Source organism: Haliotis rufescens, unplaced genomic scaffold (assembly GCF_023055435.1).
Source record: "Haliotis rufescens isolate VD_foot unplaced genomic scaffold, xgHalRufe1.0.p SCAF_36, whole genome shotgun sequence".
Lineage (NCBI taxonomy): Eukaryota > Metazoa > Mollusca > Gastropoda > Lepetellida > Haliotidae > Haliotis > Haliotis rufescens.
In genome coordinates, this window is record NW_025964068.1 from 5,010,130 (window position 1) to 5,024,278 (window position 14,149).

The 14,149-nt window shown below is 37.9% G+C and overlaps 1 protein-coding gene across 1 annotated transcript; it reads right to left on the bottom strand.

Moving 5' to 3' along the window:
* Positions 1–879: 879 nt before the first annotated feature.
* LOC125372119 lies at positions 880–10,887 on the bottom strand. The gene has a single exon (XM_048381160.1). The coding sequence runs from the start codon at positions 10,885–10,887 to the stop codon at positions 880–882; it is 10,008 nt and encodes a 3,335-aa protein (XP_048237117.1).
* Positions 10,888–14,149: the final 3,262 nt, after the last annotated feature.

Here is a 14,149-nt window from a genome sequence, read left to right on the forward strand (position 1 = left end):
AAGAAGCTTTTACAACAAAAGTAACACAGATAAATACAGGTCTAATTATGATAATACAGGTACAATTCATGTGTTTGTTTATTGTTTAACGCAGCACTCAGCAATGTTTCAGCTATAAGATGGCAGTCTATAAATAACCAAGTCTGGACCAAACATACCAGTGATTGACATCATGAGCCTTCATCCACCCAATTGTGAAACGATGACATGCATCAACCATTGGCGAGCCTGACCACCCGATCCCGGTAGTCACTTCTTTAGGGGTTTGTACAATTCATGCTCATTTTGTGAAAGTTGCTACTTTCACAATAAAAGTCTGATAGGTGCAATAACATACCATTTCATCAAGTAGAATCAATGTAATTTTCAACAATTATATTCCTTGTAAAATAAGAAGTTGGTCTCAGGTCCACATTCATGATAATTCAAGTAGAGTCCATTCATATTTTGTACAAGATGCTTTTACAACAAAAGTCACAAAGATTAAAACAGGTCTAATTATGATAATACATGTACAGTTCATGTGTTTGATTATTGTTTAACGCAGCACTCAGCAATGTTTCAGCTATATGATGGCAGTCTATAAATAACCAAGTCTGGACCAGACAATCCAGTGATTGACATCATGAGCGTTGATCCACCCAACTGTGATACTCACCCATCGGCGAGCCTGACCACCCGATCCAGGTAGTCACTTCTTCAGGCGTTTGTACAATTCATGCTTAAAATCAGATAGGTGCAATACCAGGCCAGTGTCTTTTGTTGAAACGAGATTTACAAATTTGATAAACGAGATTTACAAATTTGATAAAATAGGCACTTTTCAAATGATGACATGGTAAAGATTGTTTTTCATCACTGTTATATTCACAGCTATATTCATAATTTGATTTCAATAGCTTCATGATACCCAAAGTATGTAGGAAGAATCTGAACAGATACATTCTCAAGTCCTTTCACATATACATGGTCAAGAAGCGTTCCACCTTCAGTAGTAGGTTCTGAAACCATCTGTGTAAATCCATTTGATTCCATCATAGTCTGTATTGAAGATGATGACAAGATATTTTCATTGAAATCACCCATGATGATTGATCGACCAGAACGGTTATCAAGTTCCTGAACAAGTTGAAGCATATGCTTTCTGAAAATATCAACTGTGTATGAGCTTGGCCTGTAGATAACAACAACATGAGCTTGTAGTTCCATGACGTACATACACAGATACTCTAAATTAGATACTGGTAACTGAGTAAATTCACATGTTTTGACTTCACTAGAATAAACTCCAACACCACCATGTCTTTGATTTTTCAGTTGCATCAGTATTGGTTCAGATGATTCATAACACTTTGATCTGGGTTTATGATGTAACGTAAATCCATCAAGTTTTGGTTCATCAGCTGGATGTGAATCAGATAACCATGTTTCTGTCAAGCAAATGAAATCAGACTCTAAAAACCTCTTGTCATTCTGCAGATCTTTAATATGTGATTGAAGGCCCTCAATGTTTTGCATAATTAGCGTGCATGTTGGATGACCATCATAGATTCTCTGATTTCTTGTCATGAACTTTGGCATACTAGACACTGCTGCTTCAACCTTTACACTGCTGTATATGACTGATTCTTTGAAATTCTGAATAATAAGACCATCAAGAGAAGATACACGACTTAGTGCTACATAAGCTTGTCCTGCTGCAAATACCTTGTGTAATGAAACAACAGCTTTGTTAACAGTTATCCCTTGTACTTTGTGTATGGTGCAAGCCCAGGCTAGTTTCAGTGGAAATTGTCGTCTAATGCCTCCATTGTTTGAAACAGTTTCTTCTTGTGGCTTAATAGGAGTACTGTTAGGATCTAATTCAGATGCAGTGCCTTCCATTCTTCGTAATTTCTGACCAACATCAATTTTGTCAAACACAATATGTATTTTTGAAGGAAATCTTTCACCATCAGTCAAAGATATGTGGCTTATAGTTCCAAAGACTCCATTCACAAGACCATCTGATGTATCAATATTCTTTGTGATCATCACACGCGCACCAATTGCAACATTGAGACTTTTTTGTAAGACTGAGTTATGAACTTTTCCATGAGGTATTTCTCTCTTTTCAAGTTTCCCTGTTTTTGCATTTCGTGAGAAATCTTGAGCGTCAATACAAATTGGATCTGAGCATTTAGAATGAAGAGCAGCAATATTGTATTCATCAACCTGAGCATTTGTTGCAAAAATGTGAATGCTTTCTGGATCATCTTCACCAGTTTCTTGTTGTTTGAGCATATGTATATCTCTTGTGTCAAGAGGGTCTGACTTTTTTCGTGTTCGTAACCGATTCAGAAGTTGTGCAAATGCAGGGTCCTTTTGTCTCATGATCTCTGTCAATTCTGCAATAGAAAAATTATCATTCCACAGGTCATATCCATTTTTGGCAACATGCAATGGTGTTCCTTTAACGGGTGATAACTGATAAAAGTCTCCAACAGCAATTACAGATACATTTCCAAATGGTGAATAATCAGCAGTTTGTTTGATCTGTCTCAATCTACCATGAATGTATGATAACAGCTTGTGATCAACCATTGATATTTCATCTATGATTAGTATGTGGATACTTTGCAGCTTTGCTCGCAGACTATTGATCTTTTCCTCACCAAGTGGCTGGTATGGCAGTTTTGCATCAATTCCAATTGAGAGTGCACTGTGTATCGTGGAAGCATGTATGTTAAATGCTGCAATACCGGTTGGAGCTACCAAAAGCACAGAGTTATCATCTGGATTATTTTGCATTGGGGCTAGCAGTCTAGTGCATTCATAGCAAATTGCCTTGATCAAATGGCTCTTCCCAGTACCAGCTCCACCAGTCAGAAATAGATTAAATGCATCAGGATTTTTGCCATTCCTTTTATCCAAACACCACTGTCTTATTTTATAGAAAACTTCAGCTTGTTCTTCATTCATTGATCTCAGAATAGTTTCTGCCTCTTGTTTTGACATTGTACTCTGAAGTACCTCTGTTTTTGATAACGTGTTATCCTTCAGTAGCAAATCAGGCATGTTCTTAGCAGTTTCACTTTCACTTTCCTCATCGGTCGTACAAGTGTGTTCAACTTCACATGCTATTCTTTCAGATTCAGTTTCTGGACAGATTTGAGCCCAAGCATCTTCCAATTGACCTGTTTTGTCAAACAATTCCTCTGCTTCATCAATAACATCACCATCTTTCTCAAACATTGCTTTGTTTCTGTCAACAATCTCTTTCACAGTTTCCAAAGGACAGTTCTCAATCTGAACAGCACCAGTTTCATAGAACTCTTCATACGAATTGAATGCGGGTGGTTTTAATTGTGCATCAAATGTGTATGGCAAGAATAACTGCAATATACTGTGATAGTGTTTTTCTGGATTCTTTGTACGTGAAAATCTGGCATATCTGATAACTGCTGCATCAGTCCGAGTACGTTTTTTCACATGACCAAGGCCATTTTGTAATGTTACTACTGGACTACGGCGTTTGTCATCAGAAACATTTGATACTTCAGATTTTGGTAGCACTCTGTATTCTGAGCAAAACGTTGCAAGACACATGTTATCAAACTCGTCACCTTTGGGTCTGCTCTTGTATCGATCAACAATGCTTGTCATCCACATTTCATCTTCATCTAGTTCACCACTCTTTCGTTTGTTCTGCAGTGTTTTAAGAGGCAAACTCATTCTGACAGGGTCTACGGTTGGAATGAACTGTACTTTACGTGATCCTTCCTTCAATCTCAAATTGCAAACTCGAAAGACAGCTTCCTGAGCACTCACTTCTCGATTGTGTAGGTATACAGCACCAAGTTTCTTGAGAGCAGATTTTGCATCAGAGTTATTCTTGTTTGCTTCTGTTTGTGCATGATTCAACAGTAATCCCATTTCTCTTTCTGCCTTTGAGATATATGAAATGATGTAGACAACACAAGAGTAGGCATCAACTATGTACTGAATATCCATGTTCGCATTCCAACATCTGAGCAGATCTGCATTGTACTGATTGACCCATACATCATTGGGATTGCGTTTCATCACAACATTTGTCTTTTTGGATAGAGTATCACATGCTAGTTGAAATATCTCTTGCGAAATACCAATGGCAGAGAACAATGCATCAACTGACTCAAATGTTTGCTCATCATTTGTTAATCCTTGCCAAATCAGTTTCAAAATTCTTTGAGCATCTGGTATGGACATAAATTTCATATTGAAAAGATCTTCACAGCACTGTTTCAAGGTTTTGGGCACAACATCTTTTGGTTTATTGTCAAGACCTCCTGCTCGTGATATGAAAGTTTCATTGCTTGGAGGACGTGGAAAATTGAATCTGCAGGTTGTGCCATTTTTTTTGCATGTCTTTGAATGTCTTTTACTATGTTTTTGTACACTGTTGACAATATCAAACAATTCTTCATCATTCTCAACTGAAGGCATATCACATGTGACATATTTATCAATGAAAGATGTTACTGACTCATCATTATCGTCATCAACCTTTGGAGCATTCTCAACCCAGAAAAGGCAGTGAGTGTGAGGGGAACCACGGTGCTGGAATTCTACACGATAGAAGTAATCTTTTATCTTTCCAATTGGTTCAGCTGGTGACATGATAACCTCTTTCAAGAAGCAATGGAACCTTTGGTCAAACATTCGTGCTGCTGTCACTGGATTTTTCCTTAGTATAGAACATTTTTCAGACCAGTCAAGTTCAGTGGCTTTCCGTGTATCACCTGCTTCTCTGAGTATCGTTTCAATCATTTCTGGCCATCTCATATCAGCTGATGAAAATGAACAAAACCAAGTTGGAATGCCGAGTTGTCTTATCATAGCAAATAAATCTTTCTGAGCAGACTGCCAGTATGGTGGAGTTCCTCTGATAGGTTTCAAGAACTTGTAGCCTTCATCACATTTTAATATCTCTCTCAGAGAATCAGAATCTGTAAGATTTTCAGATGTAACATTTTTACCATGTGACTGTGATCCTTTTCGCATTGCAATGGAAACATTTGACATAACTTGATCAATTTCAGAAAGATACTGTGCATAAAATATGTAGTCAGTGTTTTGAGCAAATCTGCTATCAGCATTCATGAGGCGTGTATGTAGATAACGTGCAATTGTAATTCTCTCTTCACGATCATCATGGAATGTAGGGGACCCTGATGGGAACAGAACTGGAAATGACCTTGCTTCATTGCTTTTGTCTGTCAGTAGTCGAACAGGATTATTTTCTTCAGCAGGTGCAATACAAGTTATCTTTTCAAAATATTGATCCATAACTTCTTGGCCAATATCAAGCGGTTGTAGACATGTATTCATGAGTAATCCATGATCTTTCTCAGACTCTTCATTTTCATTAGTTTGTGTGTTTGAGCTATCCTTTTCAACCTCAGGTAATGTTTCAGTATCAGAATCAATAATTTCATCTTCCTCATCAATAACTGGCAAGGGATTGACCCAATCTGTATTAAAATTCACATCACTGTACCATTTGTTAGTTGTTTGAAGATATTCCAAAGCATTTTTAACATGAGCCTTGTTTACAAACTGGTATTGATAATGGCCTTTGTAAGTAATCTTCCTTTTCAGTTTCACTCTAATCATCTGATCATCTATATCACTTCTCGGTAACATACTTGTGCTTTTCTGAATGTTAGAGGGAACACATACTACAGGTCCGTGTACGCCATGTTGTCCACCTTTTGGTAATGCCATCATTTTCATGAAAGGAATATTCAAGGCAATCAAGTGCTGCTCTAGTTCATTGAGACATTGCAGTTGCATAGGAACAGGGGTCAGTTCAAGGTTGTTAACAACAGCTTCTCCAGGCATTTTACCAGACAAAAGTTTCCTATGACAAGTATAGCAAATCCATAATGTGCCTTCTGGACTATCGACAAATGAACATTGGTCATCACAACTGTCTGAGCACCTGTGTAGGTAATTTTCTGTGATGCATCTCTCAGCAACAGTGGCAATATTACTTCCTTTGTTTTCATACACTGTTCTTTTACATTGTACAACCTGTTTTTTGAAAAGTCTTCGATGACACACTGAGCACACAAATTCTGGACCTTCAGATATGTTTTTGGCAAAGGATTGTGTAACATTTTCCATTATTTTCCTTTCTTTGGTTATTTGCAGAACCCTGGCAGATTGTCTCTCTTTCAAATTAGTTCTGTGTTCACCACTAGCTTTGTATTTGGCAATGCTTGCTGATTTAACAGATTCCCTGTGCTTTGCATCTTTTGCATATTTCTTGATACTGTTAGTTTTTACATTTTCTCTGTGCTTTTCATCCTTTGCATATTTCTCTGTACTGTTGGTTTTTACACTTTCTCTGTGCTTTTCATCGTTTGCATATTTCTCTGTACTGTTGGTTTTTACACTTTCTCTGTGCTTTTCATCGTTTGCATATTTCTCTGTACTGTTGGTTTTTACATTTTCTCTGTGCTTTTCATCGTTTGCATATTTTTCTGTACTGTTGGTTTTTACACTTTCTCTGTGCTTTTCATCGTTTGCATATTTCTCAATACTGTTGTTCTTTTTATTTTCTCTGTGCTTTTCGTCCTTTGCATATTTCTCTGAACTGAGATTTTTTAGAGCCTCCTTGTGCTTTGCATCTTTTCGATACTGCTGACTGCTGTAAGATTTTATATCTTCCTTGTGTTTTGAATCTGTGGCATATTTCTGACTGCTGTACGTTTTAACATCTTCCCTGTGTTTTGAATCAGTGGCATATTTCTGACTGCTGTACGTTTTAACATCTTCCCTGTGTTTTGAATCAGTGGCATATTTCTGACTGCTGTACGTTTTAACATCTTCCTTGTGTTTTGAATCAGTGGCATATTTCTGACTGCTGTACGTTTTAACATCTTCCCTGTGTTTTGAATCTGTGGCATATTTCTGACTGCTGTAAGCTTTTACTGTTTCCTTGTGTTCAGAGACAGTAGCATATTTGTTAGTACTGTATTTTTTGACAAATTCCCTGTGTGCTTCATCATCTTTGTATTTATTTGAACTTTGCAGTTTCTTTCTGTTCTTGAAATCTAGGTCAGTGTTGTACTTTTCATTCTCTTTTGCAAGTCTTCTCTGTTTCACATTCAAATTCAATGTTTCAGAATTATCTTTCTCTAATTCTCTTTTGGCTCTCATATATTCTCTTTTAGCTTTTGCCTGTGCATACTTTCCTTTTGGTTTTTTAGTTGGTCTGTGATCAGGTCTCTTTTCTTTAGAATCAGAACATTTTTGTTTTTTCAAGACTGACTTTCTGTCATTCAGCAAATCTGCAGATAGCTGGTCAGCATTTCTCTTGATATTCATATGTCTCTGACAATATTTGTCTGTACATGAGTTTCTCAAAGCATCTACTGTGTTCACACAAACAACCACTTCATAATGTGATCCACCAACATGATTTAGATATATGCCAGTTCCTGTGTTCACTGTGTCTGAGTTTAACTGCCTGCTTGAATATCTCAGCCATCTGTTATCAGTGTATGTGCATATGTCAGTGCCCAGTAGATTTGCAGCTGCAAGTATTTCAAGTTCTGTAGCCCATGTTCCAACATACCACATTCTGGATTGAGAAATGTACTGTTCAACTGACTCGTAACCTGGTCTTAAGAAGTGATGGAAACTTTGAGCATGTTCTTTTAGATGTGTCACAATAGCCAGTCTGATTTTCCTGTGGTTGTTTTCTTTGCCCGAGATTGCATATGAAAGACTTCTAAAGAAGCAATTGCCATCACCTTCAATGGATACTGTTCTGCATGGTACATCAATTTCTACACCAAATTCATGATCTTGAGACTTTGCTACACATTGGTGTTGAATATCAAGCTTCTTGCATAACTGTTCACATACATTTGATGATACAGGGCAGAATAGCATTGCATGTTGGTCAGTTCCAGTTTCTTTCAAACTACCATCTTGTGAGTTGTCGTCACATTCATCAATATGCATCATGTCATCTTGATCATTCTCATTTGTTTCACATGCCGTATCATCACTTTGGTCAATCTCAATCATATCTAGTCTACCATCATCAGCAATATGCACTACATCATCATTGTCATTGGTATCACTTGCATTTTCAGACTGATTGTCATGTGGCTGTATATCAGTGCTAATTTTCATGCCTGTCATTTCAAATTGTGAGAATGCATTTAAGTTCATTGACCGAGCAAGATTCAAACAGTGTTCATAGACCTGAAGCAGACTTGTGTATTGGATAAGTATGCTAGTGCCATTAGTGACTTGTAATCCTTCAGTGTTCCGGGAATGGGAATCAAACACGTGGTATTTGTTATTTCTTTCTATCACAGCAAATGTTGATCCTCCAAATGTCATAAAAGTAGCATCATGTTGTGAAAATATTGTTTGAAGTGCAGCATCGAGACACATTTGTTGTGGATTATCAACAATTTCTTCAGTATCTTTCATCACAAAGCCACTCAGAGAATCGCCAGACACAAATCTATATTCTTTGCCAAAGAAGTCTACTGTTGGACAAATGTCTGACACAAGAAGGTATGCACTACGACTAGTTGATTGTCTCTGGTTTATAGAATCTACATAAAGTTTGTTTCCTCTACAAAGAACTGTGTCAAGATCATGGCTGTCCCATGTGGAAATGTCTTTAATTTGATTGTACATCATTGCCATTGCACTGTTAGCTACACACTGTCTGCCACTATTTTTTCCAAATCTAGTGTGACCTTGATTGAAAGAACCATGTACAGTCTCATTTGTGTCAATATCAATCATTTCCACACTACCATCCTGTGAGTTGTCTTCGAGTTCATCAATATGTACTACATCATCATTCTCATTGGTATCACTCGCACTGTCAGACCGGTTGTCATGTGGCTCTACATCCTGTGAGTTGTCTTCGAGTTCATCAATATGCACTACATCATCATTGTCATTGGTATCACTCGCACTGTCAGACTGGTTGTCATGTGGCTCTACATCCCGTGAGTTGTCTTCGAGTTCATCAATATGCACTACTTCATCATTCTCATTTGTATCACTCGCATTGTCAGACCGGTTGTCATGTGGCTCTACATCCTGTGAGTTGTCTTCGAGTTCATCAATATGCACAACATCATCATTGTCATTGGTATCACTCGCATTGTCAGACCGGTTGTCATGTGGCTCTACACCAGTGGTAATTCTCATACCTGTCATTTCAAATTGTGAATTTGCATTTAAGTTCATTGACCGAGCAAGATTCAAACAGTGTTCATAGACCTGAAGCAGACTTGTGTATTGAATAAGTATGCTAGTACCATTAGTGACTTGTAATCCTTCAGTGTTCCGGGAATGGGAATCAAACACGTGGTATTTGTTATTTCTTTCTATCACAGCAAATGTTGATCCTCCAAATGTCACAAAAGTAGCATCATGTTGTGAAAATATTGTTTGAAGTGCAGCATCGAGACACATTTGTTGTGGAATATCAACAATTTCTTCAGTATCTTTCATCACAAAGCCAGTCAGAGAATCGCCAGACACAAATCTATATTCTTTGCCAAAGAAGTCTACTGTTGGACAAATGTCTGACACAAGAAGGTATGCACTACGACTAGTTGATTGTCTCTGGTTTATAGAATCTTCATAAAGTTTGTTTCCTCTACAAAGAACTGTGTCAAGATCATAGCTGTCCCATGTGGAAATGTCCTTAATTTGATTGTACATCATTGCCATTGCACTGTTAGCTACACACTGTCTGCCACTGTTTTTTCCAAATCTAGTGTGACCTTGATTGAAAGAACCATGTACAGTCTCATTTGTATCAGTATGATGGTCATTGGTAACAAAATCTTGATCATAACTCTCTGGATCATTGATGTCAGTATCAGGGTCATAGCTCTCAGGATCATTGTTATCACTGACATTGTTCTCATTGGCATATGGGTCTTTTTGAGCATTTTGATCTTTTTGAGCATTGGCATATGAGGCATTGGCATTTAAGGCATTCGCATATGAGGCATTGGCATTTGCATTGGCATTGGCATTGGCATTGGCATACGAGGCATTGGCATATGAGGCATTGGCATTTGAGGCATTTGCATTGGCATATGAGGCATTGGCATTTGAGGCATTGGCATTGGCATATGAGGCATTGGCATTTGAGGCATTGGCATTTAAGGCATTCGCATATGAGGCATTGGCATTGGCATTGGCATAGGAGGCATTGGCATAGGAGGCATTGGGATAGGAGGCATTGGCATATGAGGCATTGGCATTGGCATTGGCATACGAGGCATTGGCATATGAGGCATTGGCATTTGACGCATTGGCATATGAGGCATTGGCATATGAGGCATTGGCATTTAAGGCATTGGCATATGAGGCATTGGCATTTAAGGCATTGGCATATGAGGCATTGGCATTGGCATATGAGGCATTGGCATTTAAGGCATTCGCATATGAGGCATTGGCATTGGCATATGAGGCATTGGCATTGGCATTTGAGGCATTGGCATTGGCATAGGAGGCATTGGGATAGGAGGCATTGGCATTTGAGGCATTGGGATAGGAGGCATTGGCATATGAGGCATTGGCATTTGAGGCATTGGCATTGGAGGCATTGGGATAGGAGGCATTGGCATTTGAGGCATTGGCATTTGAGGCATTGGCATTTGAGTCATTGGCATTTGAGGCATCGGCATCATATGTAGCATTTTGTGTAAGGCAATTTTGTGTAGCACTATTGTATGAGCTTTCAGCGCATGTTTTGTTCGGGTTTTGTTCTGTTGCACATTTATTAACGAGGCCTGCTTCCTCGGTATCATTTTTAGGGAGGTGATACCCCTCCATCTGTTGCAGCATCTTCTTCGGTGGCATCTCTGAAACAGAAAAAAAAGAGGGATAAAATAATTACCCCCCCTCTTAATAAATACCCCCCCCCACCCAAAATAAAGTTAAGACCCATCCCTTTAATAGTTTCATACTGCAAAATCTTCCCTAAACTTAAAAACTCATAGATTATATCTTTTCATATAAAATCCAAAGAAAGAAATACTTCTTTTGTTCAGAACTTAGTTTACGACTGTTGAATCTTACATAAAATATAACTTCACACAGGACTTTCACTCATTATAAGCAAAGGGCCAAATTACACAATACATGTCCAAGGTTTCAATTATTCCAGAGGTACAAATGTAGGGTTTGTTTTCAGATTTACGAGCTTTTAGCTCTAGGCTCCCCACCCTAAAATTATTCCTGAATGTATATTTATGAACTTAATGTACATATCTCCCACACACCCAAAATATACTGTACCTTAGTTGAAAAAGAACTCTTCATTTCCAATAATGGTTGAAGCATTCATAAAATATGATGGAACATTTCTTTTAAAATCTCATCAACAAAAGGAAAGTATTACTTAACCTCAGATACCAAAATTTGATATGCCATGGAAAGTGACCATCACACTAAACATTATAAATAGTAAAGTTATAATTTGTTTCCGGCTACGTTCAAACATTGAATGACTACATTTGACTAGTAGTGAACTCAAGTGAACTGAAAATAATTATATAATACTGAACCTTTACCTCACCACAATTAGTTTTACACCCAGCTAACCAACCAGATTGCAATGATCACATCAGCCTTAGTGTTGACTCAAAGTATGATTACTAGGAACTGATTGATTCAAAATGTCAACATTCCTCAACCCCCATTTTCAACAATCTGTGACTTGGTCTGGTATGGTCAACTCATATATATCTATTATGATCAGTTAATTCTGGTAAAATCAAATGTCTTTTTGAGGGTATCACTGGCAGATAGCAGCATAAAGCAGGAGTTTGAGACAATTACCTTTTCAATCCAAGAATTTTATCTCATTGTATATCAGGATGTCAACAGACCACATAAAGTCAGTATAATATATTAATTTATTCACACATCAAATAAATGAATATTGGTAAGGTTTAAGGGTTGTTTTTCAATGTTATTTTTGTCAGTTGCATTACAAGTACAGAATTGGACAAAATTATTTTTGTGTTAGAAGCCGATGTCAATGTATGTAGCCCAATTCTGAGCACTGCTCTGCTATTCCTGGAATATTGAAAAAGCAGCAGAAAGTCATTCTCACTCTGTCGACGATGAACGCATTTTATTTTATTTATTGTGTTTTTAGATCGTGTTTTTAGATCGTGTATGAGTCCAAACAATAATTTCCGTGATTCGCTGTGTAGAGTTGCATCCCTTGGCATGCCAGAAACCTATAATTAAGTTCGAATCCCAGTTCGTGGGTTTCACCGAAGTGTTAAACAGTAAAGACCTGCATCACTTCAGGCTTTCCTCCCACATTCAGCTGACACGCCATGGTATAACTGGAATACTGTTAAAAGCAGTGTTAAACCCAACTCACTCCACATCACATCAATGGTACAAAAATGACATAACACTGTTTACGTAAGTCTTTACTGTGACAATCTTACAAAATAGGTCAGATCTTCCATCAATTCAGCCTTTGATTCATTGTAGTTAGCATTCAGCAATGTTGCAGCTATATGAAGGCAGTCTGCATATAAATTAGACCAGGCAATCCAGTGATTGGTATTGTTAACAAACAATCCACATCCTCTTGCATGGTAGGTCTTGACGATTCATCGTTGTTTGATGCCACTCAGCAATGTTGCAGCTATAGGAAGGCAGTCTGCATATAAATTAGACCAGGCAATCCAGTGATTGGTTTTTGTTAACAAACAATCCACATCCTCTTGCATGGTAGGTCTTGACGATTCATCGTTGTTTGATGCCACTCAGCAATGTTGCAGCTATATGAAGGCAGTCTGCATATAAACTGGACCAAATAATCCAGTGATTGGTATTGTTAACAACAATCCACATCCTCTTGCATGGTAGGTCTTGACGATTCATCGTTGATTCATGCCAATCAGCAATGTTGCAGCTATATGATGGCAGTCTCCAAATAATTCAGCGATATTGCAGCTAGATGGTAGCATATAAATATTCAAAATGTAGAAATTGACACAACACATTGTTTTCTCTACCTTTATATTTCATAAGAACTAAATAATACCACCCTCAGCAATGTTGCAGCTATATTGGACCAGACAATCCAGTGATTGGTAATGTTAACAACAATCCACATCCTCTTGCATGGTAGGTCTTGACGATTCATCGTTGTTTAATGCCACTCAGCAATGTTGCAGCTATATAAAGGCAGTCTGCATATAAACTGGACCAGACAATCCAGTGATTGGTATTGTTAACAACAATCCACATCCTCTTGCTTGGTAGGTCTTGACGATTCATCGTTGTTTGATGCCACTCAGCAATGTTGCAGCTATATGAAGGCAGTCTGCATATAAACTGGACCAGACAATCCAGTGATTGGTATTGTTAACAACAATCCACATCCTCTTGCCTGGTAGGTCTTCACGATTCATCGTTGTTTCATGCCACTCAGCAATGTTGCAGCTATATGATGTTCTTATGAATTTCAGCTATATTGCAGCTAGATGGTAGCATATAGATATTCAAAATGTAGAATTTGACACAACACATTGTTTTCTCTACCTTCATTATTTCATAAGAACTAAATAATGCCACACTCAGCAATGTTGCAGCTATATGATGGCAGTCTGCATATAAATTGGACCAGACAATCCAGTAACAACAATCCACATCCTCTTGCATGGTAAGTCTTGACGATTCATCGTTGTTTAATGCCACTCAGCAATGTTGCAGCTATATGATGGCAGTCTGCATATAAATTGGACCAGCATCCTGTTCTTATGAAATTCAGCTATATTGCAGCTAGATGGTAGCATATAAATATTCAAAATTGACACAACACATTGTTTCCTCTACCTTTATTATTTCATAAGAACTAAATAATGCCACACTCAGCAATGTTGCAGCTATATGATGGCAGTCGGCATATAAATTGGACCAGACAATCGTTGATTAACAATCCACATCTTTTTTCATGGTAGCTCTCGACGGTAGGTCTTGGCGATTCATCGTTGTTTGATGCCACTCAGCAATGTTGCAGCTATATGAAGGCAGGCTGCATATAGACAATCCAGTGAGTGGTATTGTTAACTACAATCCACATCCTCTTGCA

Excerpts from the sequence above, each read along its gene's own strand:
- LOC125372119 (XM_048381160.1), bottom strand. The coding sequence starts at position 10,887 with ATGCCACCGAAGAAGATGCTGCAACAGATGGAGGGGTATCACCTCCCT.